Genomic DNA, 21,715 nt, shown 5'->3' on the forward strand with positions numbered 1-21,715 from the left:
TAGACAACAAGATCATGGCCAACTGGGGCGACTATGACGTCAACTTGCAAGTATTCGAGCACCGCATCAAGGTCGTCAGGTGAGTTATATTGTTATTGTTCAAGCTCTACGCACGTGCCATGAGTTAACGCCATACAATACTAACAAATATGTACTTGTCTTAACAATGTGCAATAACACGTAAAATGTATAATAAACAACACTTGATTATTGTTAACTTGTTGAATAGGAAAACTAATGGTGTCGACATTTTGAAGCGTTATTAAATTAGTTACGAAGAAGAGTGAAGCCGGGGCATTTGTTAGAAAAGTTGTAGGTTATGGTTACTATGGGTACGAACTACCCATACGATGTTGTTGCAGACGTCGGCTGGGCGAGGGGGGGCTGGCGACGCGCGGGTACAGCGTGTGGGCGGGGCTGGGCGGCGCGGGGGCGGGGTGCGGCGTGGGCGCGGAGCTGGAGGTGGGCGCGCCCGGCGAGCGGCTGCCGCACCGCGCCGCATACTACCGCGCCTTCCCCGCGCGCCTCGATGCGGCCGCGCTCGCCCCGCCCCCCGCCAACGACCGCAGGTGCGCCTCCCCGCCCCCTGAAGCCCCCTGACGGCCCCTTGCGCTACGGACATCGACCTCGCGAATTGTTTTTGGGCTTAATTCCTTGGGGATTTGAAGTTTGGCATTTTTAGCTTTTTCTTTTGTCTAAAATACTTTTATCGAGTGAACAGAGCTCTTCCTTTCTTAGTTAGACTGTGCTATCGAAGTCAAACTTCGGACCCCCAACACCGGTCGCTTATTCATTACGAAAAACCTTATTTGCCAATGTTACGGTATTTCGTTAGTCTTCCATGTATGTAGATTGTTTATTCGTTAACGGTGCTTTTTGTGTAATAAAGCTTTCTAGACATGAGACGACTGTGACACGTCAAGCACGGCAATAATTTTGTTTAATTTAAGTAGATGGCTGTCTTCCACATTTTGTTTGGTCTTGTTTTCATACAATATATCTCGATTTTGGTTAAAATTAATAAATTGTAGTATTGAAATGATTTGGGATATACAAGTGAAGTAAATGTGCATGGACCTTATCATCAATTGCTTAAATGTAACAAGTCTTTATATATTTTGTTTATATGTGTTAGTCTTATGTACTCAATTATTTTTCCATGAGATATCATTTTGCATCTGCTATTTTTATTCAAGCGGCTTTTGACTTCTAATAGATTCAATATGACGGATTAATTATTGATATTAAATGTCAAAATCTTTACTGCTCACCTTTTGCTCATACTTGACTGACGAAACGAATGATATGTTAAGCATAGATTTTTTATTTCCGCCATTTTTAGGGTTCCGTACCTCATAGGAAAAAAATGGAACCCTTATAGGATCACTTTGGTCGTCCGTCTGTCTGTCAAAAAATCTGAAATTTATTGAATACTTGAGTTATTTAAGTTTGGAATATTTAGCATGTCTATAGCATGAGTATAAATCATCATAAACGTAAGATATTTTGTGACGAAATTTAAGCAAAATAATTTTCAGCCATTTTTTTTAAGTGAAGGCGGGAAGGTTTTTACTTGTTTAATTCTTGTAGGTGCTTGTGTTTTACATATAAAATACATCAGTCTTGCCTTCTTATGTTGATATCTGAACCAGATATAATTTAAGGTGCTATACAAACTACCGTTATTTCTGTGAAATTTACTTTAATTAAACTGCTAATAAGTAAAACAACTCTTTTGAGTATTTCTCTTAACTTTAAAAACGTCAAAAGTTCAAATTACATTAGGTATTTAAGTTAATAACGTTTTTCTTCCATTTTTTACAATATGAGATTTTTTTATGTCATTATTTTTAATTTTTCATTAATTTATTTAATTTGTAATGGGAGCAGAACCAACATACAATTTTGACAGACCTTTAATTTTTTATTAATGTAAATATTTAAAAAAAATATTTTGTGAAAAATTGCATGTTATTAAGCCCCTTTCTAAGATGTTTTTTTACAACTATTTATTAATAACACTTGTTAAAAAAAAATATTTTATTCCATATTTGTAAGTAAAATTATTTGCCTCCTAGTGGACAATGTAGATTTTATGTCTATAAGATTAATTTAATTTTTTATTTAACTTTTTATAAAGTTATATTTTTATATTATTTAAAACAGAATCTCTTATTCCATAGTTTATTTTAAGAAAAAAGTTATCATTTTATTATTTTTAAATAACATTTTTTTTTGTTATTTACAATTGAAATTTTTATTTATACCAGTATTTTGTACGCTTTAAAGTTTGTATTGATTTTTATGACCAAAAAGGGCTGTAAAATGATGTAACCTAAAAGGTAAATTGTATTGGAATACGCGAAAGTTAGAGATTTTTTTAAATGATGCGTTTTGACATTTTTATGATAGTTGATTTCGCGTGAACGTTTCTATATCTCATAAAAGAAACTATTTTATTTTATATTCTATTTATAACTGTTTAACTACGCTTCAATTAATTTTAATATAAAAGAATTAACCGTATGTTCTATAGTAGTTAATACGCGTCATTTCAAAACTGTACTATTTATTTTGTGATTGTATTCGCATGTTTAGTTGATATATAATTTTTATTACTCAGAGCATGATATTTCCTTGTATTTTTGCATGTTCTATAGATAGTTATGAATACTCGAAAGAATTAAATTTTATTCTGTATAGCGGATTGAATTAAGATTTAAAGAAAATAACTGTCAGTCGCTTAAAAATACCGCGAAGATTGTTTTTACCCGACTTTTAAACCGAATATATCCAAAATTACAGTTTGAAGCTTAAAAGTAAAATTGTGCGTAATTCAATTACAGATATGTAAATAGGACTCGATGAAAAAAAAATTAATCAAATCTTTGTTTTCTTTTTTTTCTTAATCATCTAATGGCAGTTATGTTTTTTTTTAATTATAATTATTATCAATATTTGATGAATATTGTTAATTATATCCGAATTATTTTTTATTTAATGTTCATGTTAAATTTTTATTTTGTTAAATGCATGCTGTGTTACTAATGCATGATTAGAAAAACAGTTACATTTTTAGCATGATAATTTTGTATTGTGTTATGTTTTTAAATTAAAATAAAATATATAATAGTCGTCATAATTTTGTAGACCTTTATCGACATTTAAAATCGATGAGTCGAATAGTCTTTAACCGTTGGCTTCTACAAGCGAAACACTCGTACTAAAATATCGGCATCCCTTTTATTCTTATAACAAAAACTGAGATGGCAATATTAGTACGCGTTTTTCTATTGAAAATCAATGTTAAAATATATAACGAATAATGCAAAAGTTTTACATAATGTATCACTTATTTATTAAATTTCAAATTTATAAGAATAAATGTTTTTAAATATTAATAACGGCATTTTAAATGATACCTGAAGTTAATCTAGAAATATACAATAAATTTAATAACTAATTACTTAATTTAATACAAGTAACAAATAATATAATTGTTATTACTAAAAAGTAAATGAATTCAGCACTTATAACTAAAAGTAGCACATGTAAAATCCTAGACTAATAATTTAAAAATAAATGTTTGTAGTCAGTCAAGTGGCTTTTGCTTTATGTGCTTTTGTCTGTACCATTAAAAAAGTATAAATATATATATTTTTTAATTTAGTTTTTTTTTGCTTAATATTTCAGAACAAACAGTTTAAAGCGTATTAAGAACGCGAAGTGGCAAGTGAAAGATTGTCCGCCGGAAATGCTGCTAGGTGACATCGGTAGGCGTCTCTCCACGGAGGTCACGCCTGCAGCCATCGCGCAAAATAATAGAACTTTCGTTGAGAAACTTTTGAAGGTACTACAATAACAATTTATAAAAATATAAAGAATTAAAAAATATAGTACCGTATGAATTCTTCGAGACAATGTTCTGAATTCTAACCAACATCCATCAATCCATCCATCCATCTAGAATGTTAGCAAGACTAGCAATCGATAGCAACGATTAATATTACACCATACATACGTCGATCCTCACTCTTCCACTCTACTCCATACAATCTTTACATAGTGCTCGGCTACGTACTTACAAATCTCCTTGCATAAATTTATACTAGTATTTAAAACAAACTGATGCTTACACTATTCACTGAATAAAAGTAAGAAGAGTCATATTTTAATTCATCACTTCCATTCTATTGTCTTTCAACAGGAATGTAAAAGCAAAACAAAACGTATGCTTGTTGAAAAAATGGGTACAGAGGAATCTGACTTGGGTCTCGGTAGCGAAGTGTCGGTGACCGGCGTCGAAGAGAATACTATGATCGCTTCCCTCTGCGACTTGCTGGAGAGGCTCTGGTCACATGGGCTGCAGCACAAGATGGGCAAATCCGCGCTCTGGATGCACCTGACTAACTACCAAGAGTTGGAGCAATGCAGCAACTCAACCAAACCTATAGACCCCAATTATCTCACTCCAGGTGCGTGAAATTTCTCTTGTGTTCTCGAAGAGAATGCTACGACTTCTTGATATGTCATACGTACTTGTTGGGCTTCCAATTTAAAGCGTATTTATAACACTGTACCAATTTTTTTTGGCAAACTTTTTTACTCTGTGACTTTTAAAATTGTTTATGTTTTGTGCATGCAGCCTTAGCTTGGTGTGTTTTGAGGAAACGATTGGATTGTAAGTATCGATTTAAAATTAATTCAGTGAATAAGCAATCAGATATTTATCACAGAAATTTAAAAAGAGCGATCGAACGCATGTTTATTTCAGAAAATAGTAAAATAGTCCTATGTAAATATATTAAATAAATTTTTTCAGACTTATCCGCTGTGGGTGCGGAGGTGGAGGCACACCAGGCCAGCAGCAGCGGGACTCGTTCCCGGGACAGCTCGCGCGGCGGCTCCCGGGATAGTTCTAGGGATCGTCTGAGCAATTCCGGGACATTGGAAAGAAAATCCATCCAGCCTTCGAACCCGATGCGTCCGCTCCCAGAAAGCTTGACTTTTGATATGCGGTAAGGATAAAAATAATATAAAGACTGTCGCACTCAGAATCATTAAGTACTAATTTCTCATATTATCTAAGATTCTTCAGAGATTTGCAACGGTTGGAGTAAGTCGGTGAACTGCTCATATGAAAAATACGCACTAGAAATTCTCATAAAACCTTCTAAAAAGGTAAACCTTCTAAAAAACTTCTCATAAAACCACACCAAAAAGCTCCCTTAGTGACCAATTAATGACTTCTGTCACTGAGCACAGGTTATTTAACATCGAATATATTGACAGATCTCTTCTTCTATGTTATTTTCAGGAATGTGCAAGCAATGACAGATATAAAGACGGAGATCGGTTACGCTAGAGCTTGGGTGCGTCTATCCTTGGAAAAGAAGCTGCTATCAAAGCATTTGCGGGAACTGCTCGCTGACACAACACTGCTGCGCTCCCAGTACAAGAGGACGGCCTTCTTACGTTGTGAGGAAGAAAGGGAACAATTCCTCTATCACTTGCTGACTTTAAATGCTGTGGATTACTATTGTTTCACCAATACATATCCGACAACTAGTAAGTTCAAATTTAATTCGAATTAAAAAAAAAAGTTTATTAGTAGCCCCATAGTTATCCGTCCATCCATACAAACAGTTAAATATATTGAAACTTTAAATTTATATGTGTATATATATATTAGATTTATTTAAAGAAAACATCAAGATCATAATGAAATTAAATATTCCAGAATTGCCGTATCGCGTGTTGATAGCACCGTCTCGTAAGGCCAGTCAGACGACCGCCAACTGCTGGCTTTCCATATCCGGAGCTAACGGGGAGTCCACGCCCAAGATTCCGATACCTCGCAATACTAATGAGTTTGTCTTCCACGTAAGTAATATTTGCCTATTTTCATACAAAATTACTATATTTTTATTGTTTTTCTTTTACCTTGTAAATAACTTGGAAACGTATTAAAAACATATTGCACTTAATACTTATAAATAATCATTATACTTCTCTAAAACTATATATATTTATGGATACGTTTTTAATAACGGATACTATCTCACTCTGTCCCTTCTCATTTTGTATATCGATCTCTTTTACTCCACCAATAGCGTCTGAGTTCTTCAATCCATTCTAAAATCTCTTTACACGTACAGACGTAATTGTTTTTTTTTCAGCACAAAAATCTAGGTATCCTATCAACTTTACGCATCGGGCACGACAACAGCGGCTTGTCACCGCGGTGGCTGCTGGATCAAGTGTTTGTTAGGAACGAGGTCACTGGACACACCTACACGTAAGTATTAACGACCTGTCCCGTATTTGGGCGTTTTCTGAAAATTGAAATCGGTCTGGTAGTTTTTGAGTTTATTAGTTTCAAACAAATATAAATCTTGTGTCGATTTTTAAGTTATAATGAATTTCTTATGTTCGTGTTAAGGTTCCCATGTAACCGCTGGCTGGGTACTGGAGTGGACGACGGGTCTACTGAGCGGCTGGTGGTGGCGGCGCGGATCAGGGGGGAGCGCTCGCCCCGCACACCCGCGCCCCTCTCCGCGGCCCTCTCCCCCACCACCACGCACCTCTCCACCTCCACCATACAGCACATGATCGGTATGTCACACCACAACCAGACCATATTGTAATTCGTTTTATAATCTTACGTCTTACTACTATTATAAATGAGAATGTTTAGATGGTTGGATGTTTGTTTGAAGATATCTCCGTAACGGCTTAAAGGATCATGATGAAATTTGGTATGGATATAGAACATAGACTGGTAGATGGGCTATTCATAACTTTTTTTTTTAATTAAGCTAGTTTGTACATAAAATATAAGCTTTACATTTAATTATGCTGTTAACATGTTTTTTTATTTTTCTAATTGTAAAATTTTTCATTTTGTTCATCTCCAACTTACATCAATAAATAAAGTCTTGTATTTGTATGTTAACTATTTTCGTGCAAATCCTATTTTTTAGGTGATTGCGTGAACGCAATAGTGAAGTGGCACTACCAGAGCAAGCGCGATAAGGACGCGAATTCTCTGAGCGTGCTCCTGTGCGGTGACAACGGTCTCGTCAAGTGCCTCGAGCAGGCCTTCCTCTGCGGATTCAAGTCCGCCAGGCTCTTCGGCAAGAATCTCTTCATTTGGGACTACTTTGGTAAGCCTCACTGGTAGCTAATAAAATTAACTGTACATTCTTACGGAAACAAACTATCGGCTTTCATGGAGTTAATTCACGGTGTGATGATGGCCTTTACAAAGAGACGAGCAAGGTACAACACGTGTATCACTTCACATATTAAAACCAATACATTACTTAACTTCCACGCCTCATACAATAAACTTACTGTGGTATTGAGGGTATCAAATATTTTAGGGACTCGACAACACAACGTTAGGTGTAGCGGAACGTAAAGGCATGCACAGTGAGAAGTTGACCTTGTGTCGCCAAAAAGACTGAAAGCGCGCATACTTACTGAATTCAGCAAGGCAAGGCTTTGTTAATTTTCAGCTCGAGTGCGAGACGAGTTCAAGCTGAGCTTGTCAGAGGAGGGTGGCGGTGGCGGTGGTGGGGGCGGGGGCGGTGCGTGCGGCGTGTACAGCTGCCGGCAGGACGCGGAGCACCGCGCCATCTGGCGCTGCTACTGCCACCTGGCGGACGAGGTGGGCGCCGTCGGCCGCGCGCTCGGCAAGGACGGCAAGTTCCAGCTCTTCATCTGTCTCAGCTTACGGTCAGCATATTTCATTTTATTATATTCATGTGTCACCACCTGCACCTATACTTATATAAACCATAGAGTAGATTACTTCTATGTCATACTGAGATTCTTTATGGTGCCCAAGTACATTACATCGATTCAAACACCTATTGTGTCTATTACTTAAACAATATACTAGGTGTAACCCGCAACTCCGTCCACGCGTGGTTAAAAATACTTAATTGGTAGTCTACGTATTCTTCTCAACGATGTTCTACACCTATACCAAATTTCAGCGAGTTTAATTCAACCATTCTCGAGATACCTTCTAACAAACATCCATCCATCCAAACATTCGCATTAATAATATTAGTAAGATTAATATTGTATATGTTTAATTTAGCGAGCACTGGCTGCACAGAATGCTAGTGCCGATGTCTTTGACGCGTGTGACAGCGGAAATGTACGAAGAGCAAAGCTTTCTGCGGAAACGAGGTCTGTTAACTTTCCTCAGACAAATTCTCGAACCTTTGGACGAGTTCGATATCGTTCTCGAAAATTCTCTTACCCAAGGCATTTAATTACTTTTTGTCTTCTTTCCATGTGAAATTCATAGAGTATAGAATTGTTACAGTGGATGTATGAAAGTTAACGGCGAATTTCGTAATATGCTCTCTTTTAAAATAAATTTGATATATTTTTTTTCTCTTCTACATGTACATAGAAGATAATGATCTCTCTTTCCCTTTTATATCTCTATGCATTTCACATGACAAGTAATTCAAATCGTTTATATCATTATGAAGCAATAGTAAAAATATAAAACTTATACTCATTAATATCTTTTAGTTTTATAAAAAAAATTGCATTGAATTATTGATAAAAATACTCAAAAAATATTATTAAATCCAAAGTTCATAATGTTTAGTTATGATTATATTATCTGTGAAATATTAGTTAATAATCTTATCTTGCCATCTTATCCCAAAGATCGCGGTATTTGCGTAAATTGATTTATAATTTGATGAAGATTTTATCTTTAAGATTTTTCAATCCAAAAAAAAAAACAAAAATGTTTTCTAATATTCTATGTATACTTGTACTTATTTTAACCACACTGTTAATATAATTTCAAAAATATTAACATCAAAAATACTTCAGAGTAGTTATATTTTTGTCGATTCCATCTCGTTTTTCATATTTCCTTGAAAGTGATGATAAATTTTTTTATTCATTGATGACCTTGACACAAAACAGTGGTAATCCTAAAAATACGTTATTGACCCAAGCACAAATTTTCTGACTAAGCTCAAACTATATTAGCTTTTCATTAAAAAAAAAACTATAATTTAAGTATATTTTTCTTTACTTTTAGGAGCAAATGTGACTATAAAAATAGAATCTCATTAAATGTTTAAGTAATTACTCGTTTTTCCAAATTCAAATTGTGTTTATGACGTAATTTTTTTTTATAAAATAAAATTTACTGCAAATGAATACAGTTTACTACTAGACTTAAAATTTTCGAATTTTTAGAGAGTATCAAAATGTTACTAAAATCTTTTTAGCAAATAAATATAACTTTGTCTCAAACAGAATTGCACAAAACTTATTCATTTGTGAATAAATGTGAATAATGATAGTTAAAATAACTATTTCTTTATTGTATTCGAGAACTCTTCTATGACTATTACATTTATTAATCCTAAAATATTTGCCGTCCTTATTGTGTCAACTTGCGTTACATTTTTGATTCCGTTCATTTTATTTTCTCTTCAAGAGAAAAAATATAATTTAGTGCCAAACAATTATACCAAGAATAAAATTCTGATAACAATTCAGATTTTAGTTTCCAATTTTACACAAGCCATCATTGAATATGGTATTATGTTTAGGATAAAAAAACATTTGATTTTGTTTATTTTTAATTTAATATTAAATGGCGTTTTAATGTACACGAATACGCACAAGCTTAGGTTATGTTGTCATTTAAACAAAAATAATATTGCCAAATCTATATATAAAGACAAAATTCGTAGAAAGATGACTTTAAAACCATCTAAATCAATGCAACATAATGTTATGGTAGCTCATAATAATGAGATAACTAGATTTTGGATTTATTAGTTTCGTTTTTAAAAGTGACGTCTTTATAACAGTATCGACAATGCTGATTTAAAGCAAAATCTAATGCAAATGATTTAAATCTATGTATGGCAGAAAAGTTTGGTAGGAAAAATTAATTGTGTAATTTTTATCATTTAGTTTTAGGAGAATGCTAGTTATGACTGAATGAAAGATGTTAAAGCATAATATAGGAAATTCTGCTCGGAATAGATATTATACGATTAACGAAGACTCCCGAAGAATCTTTATCTGAGTATTTACGTATGGACACGTCATGGAGGCTATTGGAGCATTATGTAAGTATTTTGGCATAGACAGATGTATGGGTGTAAAAGAAATGTTTGAAAATGGAGACATAAAATATATGACATTGTATTTTGAGCAACATTCAAAGTTCATATTTGTTAATCCTAGTTTACCAGAAGTTGCCAGTGTATGCTCTCAGTTCTTTATTTAAAAATATAATTAGTAACGTTTAAAACTAATGCGTAAAGCTAAAGCATTTTAATATGACAAAATAATTACTACTATTGCACGCGCATTTATTTTCCACTCATAACGCAATTACAGTTACCGGAGTTTTAATGTTTGTATTTTTTTTTGTATGGATTTATTTTTAATCAAATGTGTTATAGTCTACATAACGTAGATTTTACACATTTTATATTTCAGTCATGGTAATAGAGCGATTGTGGACATTTTTGATATATTTTAATTGTTAATTTAAGTTTTATTTTACACTTTTTTTGTTATTATTGTTTTTAATCTCTCAAATGTCTTCCTAAACAACCTTATGTGCGAACTGTACCAAAGATAATATGTAACTGAAAATTAATAAATTTGAAAATAATGTTATGATGAGTTTTATTTCCCATTATTTAAGTATTTATTTTATTTTTATGTCAACATCACTGTTATAAGTACATTTGCCTACTTTTAAATAAAGTAAGTTATAGTTTAAAACACAACACGTAGTAACAGTGAGAAAGACGAGATTTTTTTGTATACTTGATTGTTTAAATGTTCGTAAAACGGGATCAAAAAGACATGCACTTGTATCTTTCTTAAGTGATGTGAGAATGCGATCTGAAAGTAATGTCGTTTCGGGGCATGTTGAAAGTTACTTTTTTTGTCATTTATCAGCTTATTGTGTGAAGTGGAAGTATATCCGTGTCAGACAATCGAGGAACTAGATGTCGAGGTCGGCCATCCAAGAGAATTTACAGCATATTGGTAAAATAAAGTCCGAAATACAACTGATCCATCCAAACATGTACCTTCAATGCAATGCAAAATGCAGTTTCGTTGTCAAATTTGTGTTAAATATTTAGAAAGAAAATCAGGCATAACCAATTTTAAATAATATTGTGCTATATTCCCAATAAATAACAATATGTATTAAGGAAAATTAAATAAATGTTTTGTTACAATAATAATTTTTATAAATCTAATTGAAAAAATGCTGGTCATCTCTAATTAAAAGTACCGGTCCCCGAAATCAAACAGGAAATCCATTATGCTAGCAACACCGACTGAAGCACAAGCACAGATTATTTTTAAAAAGGAACACAACTTGTTGCAATGGGCAGTAACATGGATTTAGTATATGAATCGAAATAAAAACTCAAATTAAACGATTTATTGGAATCCTTTGCTAACATAAATATTGTATATTTTTTTCGTTTGAATCTTAATTACGAATTTTTCATAAGGATTTTTATACTATTTTTGTAGATGGCACTGTTTCGCTTGTTGTGCGGTCTTTCATCCGACATTCGACAAGTAAGATGGCGGCGATTAATGTGAAAGGCGAAACGTTGTCTTATTTGTACTTGTAAATAAAGGAACAGCTTATTTTCAACAATAAAATAGTGTAACAAGAAGAGGAAGATCAATTTCAAAGTGTATGCTATGTTGTGGAGTACTGTGTGTTATATATGACATGACATAAGTGGCTTTTTATTTCACAATAGACAAAACCCGTCGCAACGAACATTCGAAGGAGTCGAGGCCATATTTATGATGTTATCTGTTGTGTGAGCGTCCTCAGAAACCACATTGATAAATATTTTTTTATGCCTAAGCTATGGTATGTTGCTTTTATTAAATGCTTACTTTCTTTTAAATATAGGGTTGAATACGTACTTGTATTGTTCAAACACATTGACGCTTCCATCCCCAAGGCGGCGGATTATTTTTATTTCAATACAAAGTTTGTTCCTTATGTGTATTATATTATCCCCATTATGTATGTTTATTATTCAGTTTTGAAATGACAAAAACAACGTTTTCGAGTTTAGGTTATGACGTACTCTATAAATATTCTTCTAATTAGAGGTTTCGTTTGTATTCACAACAGTTTTTCATTACTAAAGAATTGTTTTTTTTTTTCATTTCAGGAGTGTACAGTGTGTACGACAGTGGTATAAAACATGATAACAGTCAGTGCTTCAATTTAATGGTACTAAATATACTATTAACGTGTTCTACAAATTATGGATGAAAGTGTGGACTTTAATTGACAAATTACATTGACACTATACAAAACAAGACGGAGGTGGTAATGGATCCAGTAGGACCATGGTCAGCATATGCTTCTTACAATCGACTAGCGGGGGTACAGGCTGGTGCTGCAAGTGGAGATTTTCATCACCATCTAGCAAGTGGTGGTTCAGGACTTGGCAGTCAGTCGGTTCCATCAACCACAAGCCAATTATTACTCCAGGCAGCTCATACTACAGCATCGTTAGCTGGACAACTCGGTTCATCAACAGCTTCACCCTTCAACCCTGGAGGATTTTTATCACCACCTACTGTAGGATATGACGCAGTGTTTTCACCTTTGTTTCACCATGCCAGTCCAAAACCAGCACACTACAGTTCATCACTGCAGGCGCAACACCGACAAGTAATTGCTCAAGCGCAAGCCGCGGCAGCATCAAAGCAGTCCTCAGTTGAATCTGAACTTTCTTCTTTAAGAGAAAACTATTCCCATCAAACACTAGCACAAGGGACTTCATTTTTTGACCAATCGTCTACACCAGGTAGTGCAACTGGGTTAAGCTGGCAGGGAAATAACCAACTTCCTAGCCCATTTGGGATCTTACCCCACGAAAGTGTTGTGCCTTCATCGCCAAGCCCAGCAACAACAAAAGCCTCAGCAGCTTATGAAAATTTTAATGCACATTTTGCTGCTGCCCAAACACTTAATAATCATCTTAATTCACAAATTGCCAGTGCTGGCAAACAAACAAATAGGTCAGGTTCTCCAGCGACTGCATCTAAACAACCGGCATCTTCAACCTCGTCTTCAACATTTTTTCAATCTCCTCCCGCTTTTGGAAATCAGACTGATAATTCGTACAGTGCGAATAGTGCTAAGAGTGGTCAACTTTCATCTCAACAGGATTACGCAGGAAGTAAGTCATTTTCAAGTTCTGGAAGTCCAGCTGCCCCTTCCCAGCAGTCTTGCATTGTGTCAACTCCATCTGCAACCTCCTCTCCCACTCCTCTCACTAAAGATTACCGCACAACATCCACTAATCCAAGTAGACCATCAGTTTCAATATACAATAATTCACAGTCACCTAAAAATACAAGTAGTGAAAAGACATCAAGACCATCTAGCAATTCTAATACAAGCTTTGTATCTCCTACATCTAAACCTCCACAAGTTCAGACCAAGGCCCAAAGTAAAATATACCCAGAGTTAAATAGTGAACAAAGAAAAAGCTGTGATTCTAATGATAAACTTCAACCACAATCATCACCAATAAGTTATTCTATAATGGATGCACCAGGTCGGTTAAGCTATAGCAGTAGTACATCATCATCCAAATCAAATAGAATGAATAGTTCTCCATATTCATCTACACAAAGTTCTAGTTTTAGACATTATCAAAGTGGCAATAATGTAGAATCTGATTATCATGTTCGGGCTAAAAGTAGCTCAAGCACAGACACAGGCTATTCTAGTAGTAGTTCACAGAATGGTCCTGAATGTGGTGTGGTTGTAGGCAGAAGACAAAGTCCTCTGCAGACTGCACCTCAGACATCGCCTTTGGGTCATGGGTCTAGTCCTGCATATCCATTGTATCACAGTCCTATGAATTCAATGAACTCCCCTCAGCAGCATGGAGATCATTACAAAGTTAATAGTTCAGCCCCCAGATCCCCTTTAGATGCATCTGTATCAAGATCTCCATCTCAAAACACCCAAGTGGCTTATCCATCTGTTATTACTAGAGCTTTAGGTATAGATCACAATAAATCATTCAATGAAAATAGGTATGAAAGAGGCCAGAGCCAAACTTCCAGTCAAACATGTTGGGATACAGATCGTCAAATCAATAGGAAATACAACAGTAATAGTAGTAACAGTAATTATAATAGTTTATCAGATAACAATACTCATAGTGAAAAACCTATTCAACAATCTCAAACTTCAACTGATAGGATAGTTAATGATAAACATCACTATTTTGATACTAACAATGTAGCCTTACAAGACCTCTCTAGTTGTCGCGGAGATCCAATGAGCATTGTTAAAAATTTGCAAAATCTGCAACAAAGTTGTCAGTTACAAGATGTCAAATTAAATAAAAATCAATCGACTGCAACCTCAAATACCTCAATGAACAAATCTGTGCCTAGAAGGAAAAGTATTGATAAACCAGTGCCTCATACAAACATGAATGAAATATCTAATGCAGTTATGGCAGACTATTTAGTTAATAGGGTGCCTCCCCCTGCCCATAGTTCAACCACTAATCAGCAACAAAATGGTAGTTATTTCGATTTTGAAAGATGGAACCTTCCACCTCCGCCACCTAAAATGTTTCCTGGCACTACACCTTTTAGCTCTCAAGCAACATTACATGCAACAAATTTTGCTAACCAACATCAGGCCCTGGCCATGCAGCATGGGCACACGCTAACATACTTCCCGCCCTTTCACCTCGGTCCCCATCCTGACTTTCAGTCATCTGTGGAGTTAACACCATTATCGTCATTTAGCGAGACACCACCTTCGGCTTCCTCGTCATCATTTTCTACACCAGAAACTCGTGAGGAGGAACAGCCCAAGGTGGTGGTGCCTAATATAGAGGAAGAACTTGGTTTCCTTGCAGAACAACGAGGTAACACTGCATCATCGGTAGCACCCTCTTCACAGCAGCAGAATGTAAACAGTGGTTCTCAAGACACTGCCACAAAAATAATGGAAAAAAAGTTCAATGTTCCCGTCACGGGCCCCGGTTCAGGGTTCATGGCTTCTTATTTGAAATTTTTACAAGGGGAGCGCGATACGTCGCCCCCGCCGGCCGGCAGAGGTGCCAGGAAGTCTACCTGGTCGAGAACCAACACCAATAGCAATACAAACAACACAAAAGCTTTCACTCCCAATGATCACAAGCCTCAGTGTGACGCAAATGCCCCTCAGCAGAGTGCCAACGGCGCTATGGCGCCAACGAATGCCATAAACAGCGGCATGTCCCTAAGTAACCCAGTCATGAGCTCTTCAGTGAGTATGAGCACCACTGGCTTGTTGGGCGCTAACCAACTGCACGGTGCACCGGCGACCCTTCTGAGTGGGCAAGGGAAGAGCGAGATGGACGACCCGCGTTACTACAACATGAACAAGGATCGGAAAAGAAAGTATGACGGCAGCGAGGCGAGCGATGCGTACGAGGCGGAGGAGGAGGCTCGACGGCTGAACAAGCCGGTGCTGAACGTGCCCAGCACGCCTCTCAGCGAGAAGGGCAAGAAGGCGCGAGCACCGAGCAAGCCGCCTGCCGCGGCCGCCGTGGCGCCTCAGCCGGCCGCGCCCAAGAAGCCACGAGCGCCTGCGCCGGCGCCCGGGGCCGCGCCCCAACCCGCGCCGCACCAGTACTATTACCAGCACCAGCCGGAGGAAGGTGCGTTCAATTTGCTAGATTTCCACTTGAGAAACAGGGCGCGATGGTGAAGCGCTGGCCCTGAAGCTTGTATGACAGGAGCGTGCCGACTGCCGCTCGGGCAGGCCGCCGTGAAAACTTGTTACATTTTAACTGTGATATTGTAAATTTTTACTAGATGAAATCTATTATTCACTGTAAATAACCTCTATAAACGAAATGTGATGTACCTATCTATTAGAGATTGATATTTTAGGGTTAGTCTGTAACAAGATTTCACTAAAATTTGTTGTTGATGACACATTATTAGTGCCATTTTATTGTAAATGTAGAATTTTGTGACTCTTGTCATACTCGCTATTGAAGGGGTGCTACCATTAATAATTCCAAAATAGTGGTATATTTTTTTATGGAAACAATACCAGTGGGTGTCTATTGTACATATGAAATGAAATAATGTATTGTATTTACAGTATTCAATTAGTTGGTACTTACAGTAATGTAATGCATATATTTTGCTGTTAGCCGGAAGTGATTTTATACTATAAGGAGGAAAAGAATTGCATAATACATTGACAGCTATAATTTAGTGTGATAATGTATTAGAAGGCCATGCCCTGAACATAAGTTTTGTATTTCTATTTAATTGTTATTTGTTTATGCACAATTCTCAATATTTTATGTAAATACTTTTGTATTATAGGAGAAATCATAAAATAAACGCGAGTATATTACTGATGATGTGTTAAATATTTTTAGCTTGTAATTATTCCTGGTAGCACCCCTCACTTCGCCAAAATAGGGATAACATGTGCAATATAATAACTTATACAAATATGTCATAACAATATTAATTTTGTAAACCAGTTTATCACATAATGATTAATCATTTATTAATGAGACATGTGTACATGTTATCGCAGTGATGATAATCATCATTTGGCTGTCCTTGATCCTTACCATTCCTATTCATTAATTCATTACATATACTTATTTGTGTTCTAAAAATAATCGGTATTTTACGTCTAACAGAAAGAGGTAATTATTGTTTTATTTTCATTTAATTTGTATATAACTAATGTAATGTTTATCTTGTCTTAAATGTAAACATTGTTATTTTAGTTGCGGCACATGGGGCTGCATTGGGATATGCGAATTACGCGGCGGCCGACAGCGACGCGAATAGAAAATTGCATCACATAAAGACCCATCAACAAGTATCAAATACAGGTCAGATTGATAACACGAGACCTATTGAAGAGATGCCATATCAGGTAAACTTATTAAAACAATTTAATTATAATATAACAAGACTATTAAAAACCTCATCAAATACATACCTAAAAACGAGAAAGAAAAGGAATCAATATTAAAGATTTTGGTTGCCAGCTAGATATTTTAAAATAAGGTAACAGGCTTTAATTTATTATTGGTTTTGAACAAAACTAATGATGTCATTTTAAATATAACATTCTCTGACATCATATATTTGGTATTTCCCTATGTCAATAACCTTTTTTGCCATTAAATTACATTATATTATGCAAACTTTAGTACATTGTTGAAAATGCATGACATGTTGACTTTAAAATTGGTTTTAAACATTCAAAACTACCACTAAACATTACCTTTTTTTGAAATTTTAACTTGCATTTAAGAAAATTCTATTTACTTGCTTCCATAGTAATATATTTTTTACATAAATTTGATGTATGCTCGTTATGATTCCAGTCTGGAGAATTTGTAGCAATAAAAACGGATCTAAATGAGATGTGGCCCGCTATATGGCGAGTGGATGGTAAAACGCTTTTACAAAAGTATGAACCGTTTGAAGAAAATGGTAAAGTGTTATATCGTAACATATCAACGGTAAGTTTGAAACTATATCAATTTTATATTGATTAGTTTTTGTGTGTTGCATCTAGATTCCTTGTGAAATAATTGTCAGTTGTTAGGATTGAGACATTGGTCAATAATAACCGACAAGGAGAATAGTAAAGTACATAAACAGATACATTACTGAGAAGTTTATAATATTATATGCCTAAATAATAATTTGATAATTCCCTCCTTTTCTTTCTAGTATGCAGCGTGGAATCCAGAAAATAAGAAAATTTATACCCAAGTGCCGGTGAAAGTGCGCTCACAGTCACATTTAGAAACAATAGTTGAATTAGTTAGAAGCGAGCTCCCGCTCGACGACTGCAACTTTATAGAGAAGAGAATGTTGGAGACACAAATGTATCAAGAGAATTTTGAAGTGTACATACAGACATTAATATCGCACGCTTTGGATCCTAATTTTTTAACAGAAATTTTTCAAGAGCAAGGTATGTGTAAAAGAATCTTGTAATTTCCTCTTTTAATCGGTCGCTTCTGTCCGTAACCTTCACCAAAATCTTAATAAAACTACAGCTATATATAACTGCCACTGTATGAATTTCAGATGAGTACTTCCTATCTAACGTGAAGACGGTGGACGAGGTGACGGAAACGATGCGGGCGCGGGTGTCGAGCGGCGCGTCGGGCGGGGTGGGAGGTGCAGGGAGCGCAGGGGGCGGGCGCGCGCTGGACGCGGCGGCCGCCACGTGGCCCGGACTCAGCGTGGCGGCTGGTGCGGGTGCGTGTCGGGCCTGCGCGCGTCCAGCCGTCGCCCGCCTCCTGCTCTACGGCCAGCCATACAATCCCGCCACACTTGAACCCGTCCAGCCCGACGCGAGGCTCGCTTACGAAAAGGTAATGATGCTTTTTGTCGCGCAGTGTTACACTTAGCACAGCACTTGGACTCAACGATCACTCTTTTGTTTCTCATATAGAGGTTTTCAATTACGTCGCTGCACACAATGTTAGTTGTAGGGAGCAGAACAAGGAATGCAACATATTGACCTTGACCTTGAGCCACCGAGATATTTAAAAAGACGTCTACTGATTACTAACAAGTTCAATGATGTGAATTTGCAGGAGTTCTTAGTGTGCGGCACGTGCTGCGGGCGGGTGCAGCTGTACTCGCGTATCTCACACCAGAAGTACCTGATGTACGCGGAGTGCAGCAAGCGAGTCGCCGACAAGCGCATGCAGAGTCCCGGCAAGGACACCACCCTCGTGCTCAACGAGCTTCTCGCCGATGAAATATGGCTATCACAGGTACACGTTGTTATACAATCGTAGCAACATAATTTACCGCTTTTTTACATTTTGATGATTACATGATGCTCATAGGCATCTGTAATAAGGAAATCTTTATGAGGGATTTTTTACATTCGTCTTCTCCCTTGTTAAATGCTATTCCCCTTTGCTTATTTAGCTTGTTACCTATAAGACGAAACGCAAAACGCGTGTCTCTGTTCTGTAAGGCTCTTAATTCACGTTAAGGTGAATTTATATTTGATTTTAGATATTGTATATGTGTATACGTATGTTATAGTTGTTCCGCGACGTGCGACACTCGTGGGCGGAGGCGGAGGCGTGGGAGCGCAAGATGCGCAGCGCCACACGACAAATGATATAACACGCGCACCACAACAAGGACCATTCGACATCTAATTTTGATACCTCTCACACATGTGATGTATGTATCACATTTTGTATTTTATTAGCAAAAATAGCATTTAACTTATATTTTATTAAAACGATTAAAACGTATCATTTTAAATTTACCGTCATTCAGACTGTTAATAAGCCAATTTCGCTGGTTACATACAGATATAGCCACAGATAACGACAATGTAACATATTGAAAAACTTGGATTCCATCGAAAAATTTGTATTTTAAATAGTTTGTTACATAAATCAATAGATTGTATAAAGCAAACAGTTGCCCAGAACTACTTTAATTGCAATATATAATATTTAAATGTATACAACATTTAAATTTGTTTATATTGGTTTACATTCATATTGGAACAAAGGGCTTTAGCATAAATTATTACAAGCTTGTTATCACAGCTTGGAAATAAAAACTATCACAAGATAATTCCGTGACATTTTATATTTACGAATATCAGTGGCAATAATTTAGACATCACAAATAGTGTAAATAAAAATGGCGGACGATCTCGCATGTAAGAATTTATTTTTTTACTTTTCATTGATATAATTTGCGAGACTAATATATAAATGTAAATTTGAATCTATTTTCTATGCAGAAATTAAAGATTTTCAAATGTTTATGTTTTATATTTTGATGAGAAAGATTAGTTTCTTAAGATTTGTTGAATCAAGGGCAAATGGTGATCTACTTACGTTATGAAAATTAAAAAGTATGTTTTTGCTTTTCAAATACTATAAAAACTATGTATGTATGATTTTTTGGGCAGTTGTACAGTACGAAGAGATGTTACTTAACAAGTAGATGCTAAAGTTTACAGGGTATGTTACTCAGCCCTTAGCCACTTGCATTTACTCACCATATACCTTTAAATTTCTTTTTTTTTGTGTATTTTTTTAATTTCTAATGGTTTAGGTTGCTTCTTAGTTTCTCATGTGCCAATAATTTTTAAATTTGATAATTTTGCCTTTATGTCAAAGATGAGTTAGTATGACAAGAAGAACTAATCGTACTGTACATTGCCTGTGATACATTGTATGTCAGATGTTTTTCGATTTATTTTCAATATAATATAAAGGTGCGGTCGAGCAATGCATCTAAATACCATCGATTGATCAAATATGCCTCGAAATCTGCGCTACAATACTGATCCATAGGTTTTATTATGAAACTTTGCAGTATAAAGTATTTCAATGTAACGATTTGTGTATAAGTCTTTTCAAATATCTTGGCGGCTCTTATCTTCGTGCTAGTCGCTGCGCAGAACACAATTTTGTATGTGGAATATTAAGAGAGCGCACTGCGCAGCGTGCCAATGACCATACTACTAATATGTTTGAAAAGATTAATACTTATAACACCATTACATTTTTTCTATAGTTGTCACAAAATAATAGGCGTATTATTTTGTGATTAAGGCGTATACTTTAAAAATTACTAAATATTACCAGGGAATTCATTAAACTACTTATTCGTGAGCCGTGGTATAGCGATTTTCTATATCATCTGCTTAGAGGATATATTTTGTTTTATTTAGAAACAAAACGGCATACAATATGGTTTTATATTTATGTTAAATGTTTTGTCGTCCCAAACTGCCTTTTTTGTTGTGACAACTTTAGCAAAATGTATAAAATTATTTTTAAGTACATGTTTTGTTGTATTTTTTTTGTACTAAATATTTGAGAATCACGTGCCCTTCATATGATGGTGATAGTTAAAATATTCTGATTGGCAGTAATAATCAATATTAAAGAAAAACCTTTGCAGATTACATTTATTGATGTTAGGTAATAGTTTGTATAGTACAATATATTGTACATCAAAATTTGATAATATTTCAAAATTATAATAATAAAATGAAAATAAGTGCCTAAATTACAAAATACGCTCGCCGCACAAAAATATATTTAAGTGGGACGTCTGAAATTCAAATGAAAAAAGACCTACAGTGCATTAAAATGAATCTCACTTTAAAGTATTTTTGTTTTATTATTTTAACAGCTTAAAAGACATAACTTTTTACATACAATATGTTTTGTAAATTGATTTTGAACTAATCATTGAAACAAGTAATAATAAAATACTGGTCCATGTTTCTTATTTTGTAAAGGCTAGAGAACAGACTAGTTACGAATCGCGACTGAATATAGTCACACATTCCTAAAGCGGCCTTTGAATATGTATAATATATAATTATAATTTGAATTTGTTGAAAAATCTTCGACTCTAATAGTGATGTTTAGTTCTTAAGTTTCTATTTGCCCTAATTTATAAATGAACAAATATTGCGAACTCTGTATTAAACATAAGTACATTGAGATGATATTTTGTATAATTGAATTGGGTTGTATAGGTTACATACAGCGTTGATTTAAGTAAGTAGTTATGTAGTATTGTAAAAATAACAGGTATTGTCTTGTATAAGCCCGTAATTAAA

General features: G+C 35.4%; 2 protein-coding genes across 2 annotated transcripts in view; both read left to right on the forward strand.

Moving 5' to 3' along the window:
- The window catches only part of pns (DENN domain containing pinstripe), a 15,789-nt gene extending 7,196 nt beyond the window's left edge, over window positions 1-8,593 (forward strand). The window contains exons 11-23 of the mRNA XM_013319460.1: window positions 4-79; window positions 363-569; window positions 3,694-3,850; window positions 4,208-4,475; window positions 4,646-4,681; window positions 4,823-5,018; window positions 5,318-5,568; window positions 5,741-5,883; window positions 6,180-6,298; window positions 6,443-6,615; window positions 6,984-7,166; window positions 7,521-7,740; window positions 8,111-8,593. Of these exons, the coding sequence (XP_013174914.1) occupies window positions 4-79; window positions 363-569; window positions 3,694-3,850; window positions 4,208-4,475; window positions 4,646-4,681; window positions 4,823-5,018; window positions 5,318-5,568; window positions 5,741-5,883; window positions 6,180-6,298; window positions 6,443-6,615; window positions 6,984-7,166; window positions 7,521-7,740; window positions 8,111-8,288 (2,207 nt within the window). The 3' untranslated portion in view covers window positions 8,289-8,593. The remainder of the gene's footprint in view (window positions 1-3; window positions 80-362; window positions 570-3,693; window positions 3,851-4,207; window positions 4,476-4,645; window positions 4,682-4,822; window positions 5,019-5,317; window positions 5,569-5,740; window positions 5,884-6,179; window positions 6,299-6,442; window positions 6,616-6,983; window positions 7,167-7,520; window positions 7,741-8,110) is intronic.
- A 2,978-nt stretch (window positions 8,594-11,571) lies between these two features.
- Window positions 11,572-19,330, forward strand: LOC106123379 (uncharacterized). The gene is made up of 8 exons (XM_013319638.1): window positions 11,572-11,923; window positions 12,234-15,749; window positions 16,851-17,002; window positions 17,460-17,597; window positions 17,812-18,058; window positions 18,175-18,464; window positions 18,690-18,872; window positions 19,153-19,330. The coding sequence occupies exons 2-8, from the start codon at window positions 12,398-12,400 to the stop codon at window positions 19,234-19,236; spliced, it is 4,446 nt and encodes a 1,481-aa protein (XP_013175092.1). The 5' UTR covers window positions 11,572-11,923; window positions 12,234-12,397; the 3' UTR covers window positions 19,237-19,330.
- The last annotated feature ends 2,385 nt before the right edge of the window (window positions 19,331-21,715 follow it).

Source organism: Papilio xuthus, unplaced genomic scaffold (assembly GCF_000836235.2).
Source record: "Papilio xuthus unplaced genomic scaffold, Pxut_1.1 DF826115.1, whole genome shotgun sequence".
Classification (NCBI taxonomy): Eukaryota; Metazoa; Arthropoda; class Insecta; order Lepidoptera; family Papilionidae; genus Papilio; species Papilio xuthus.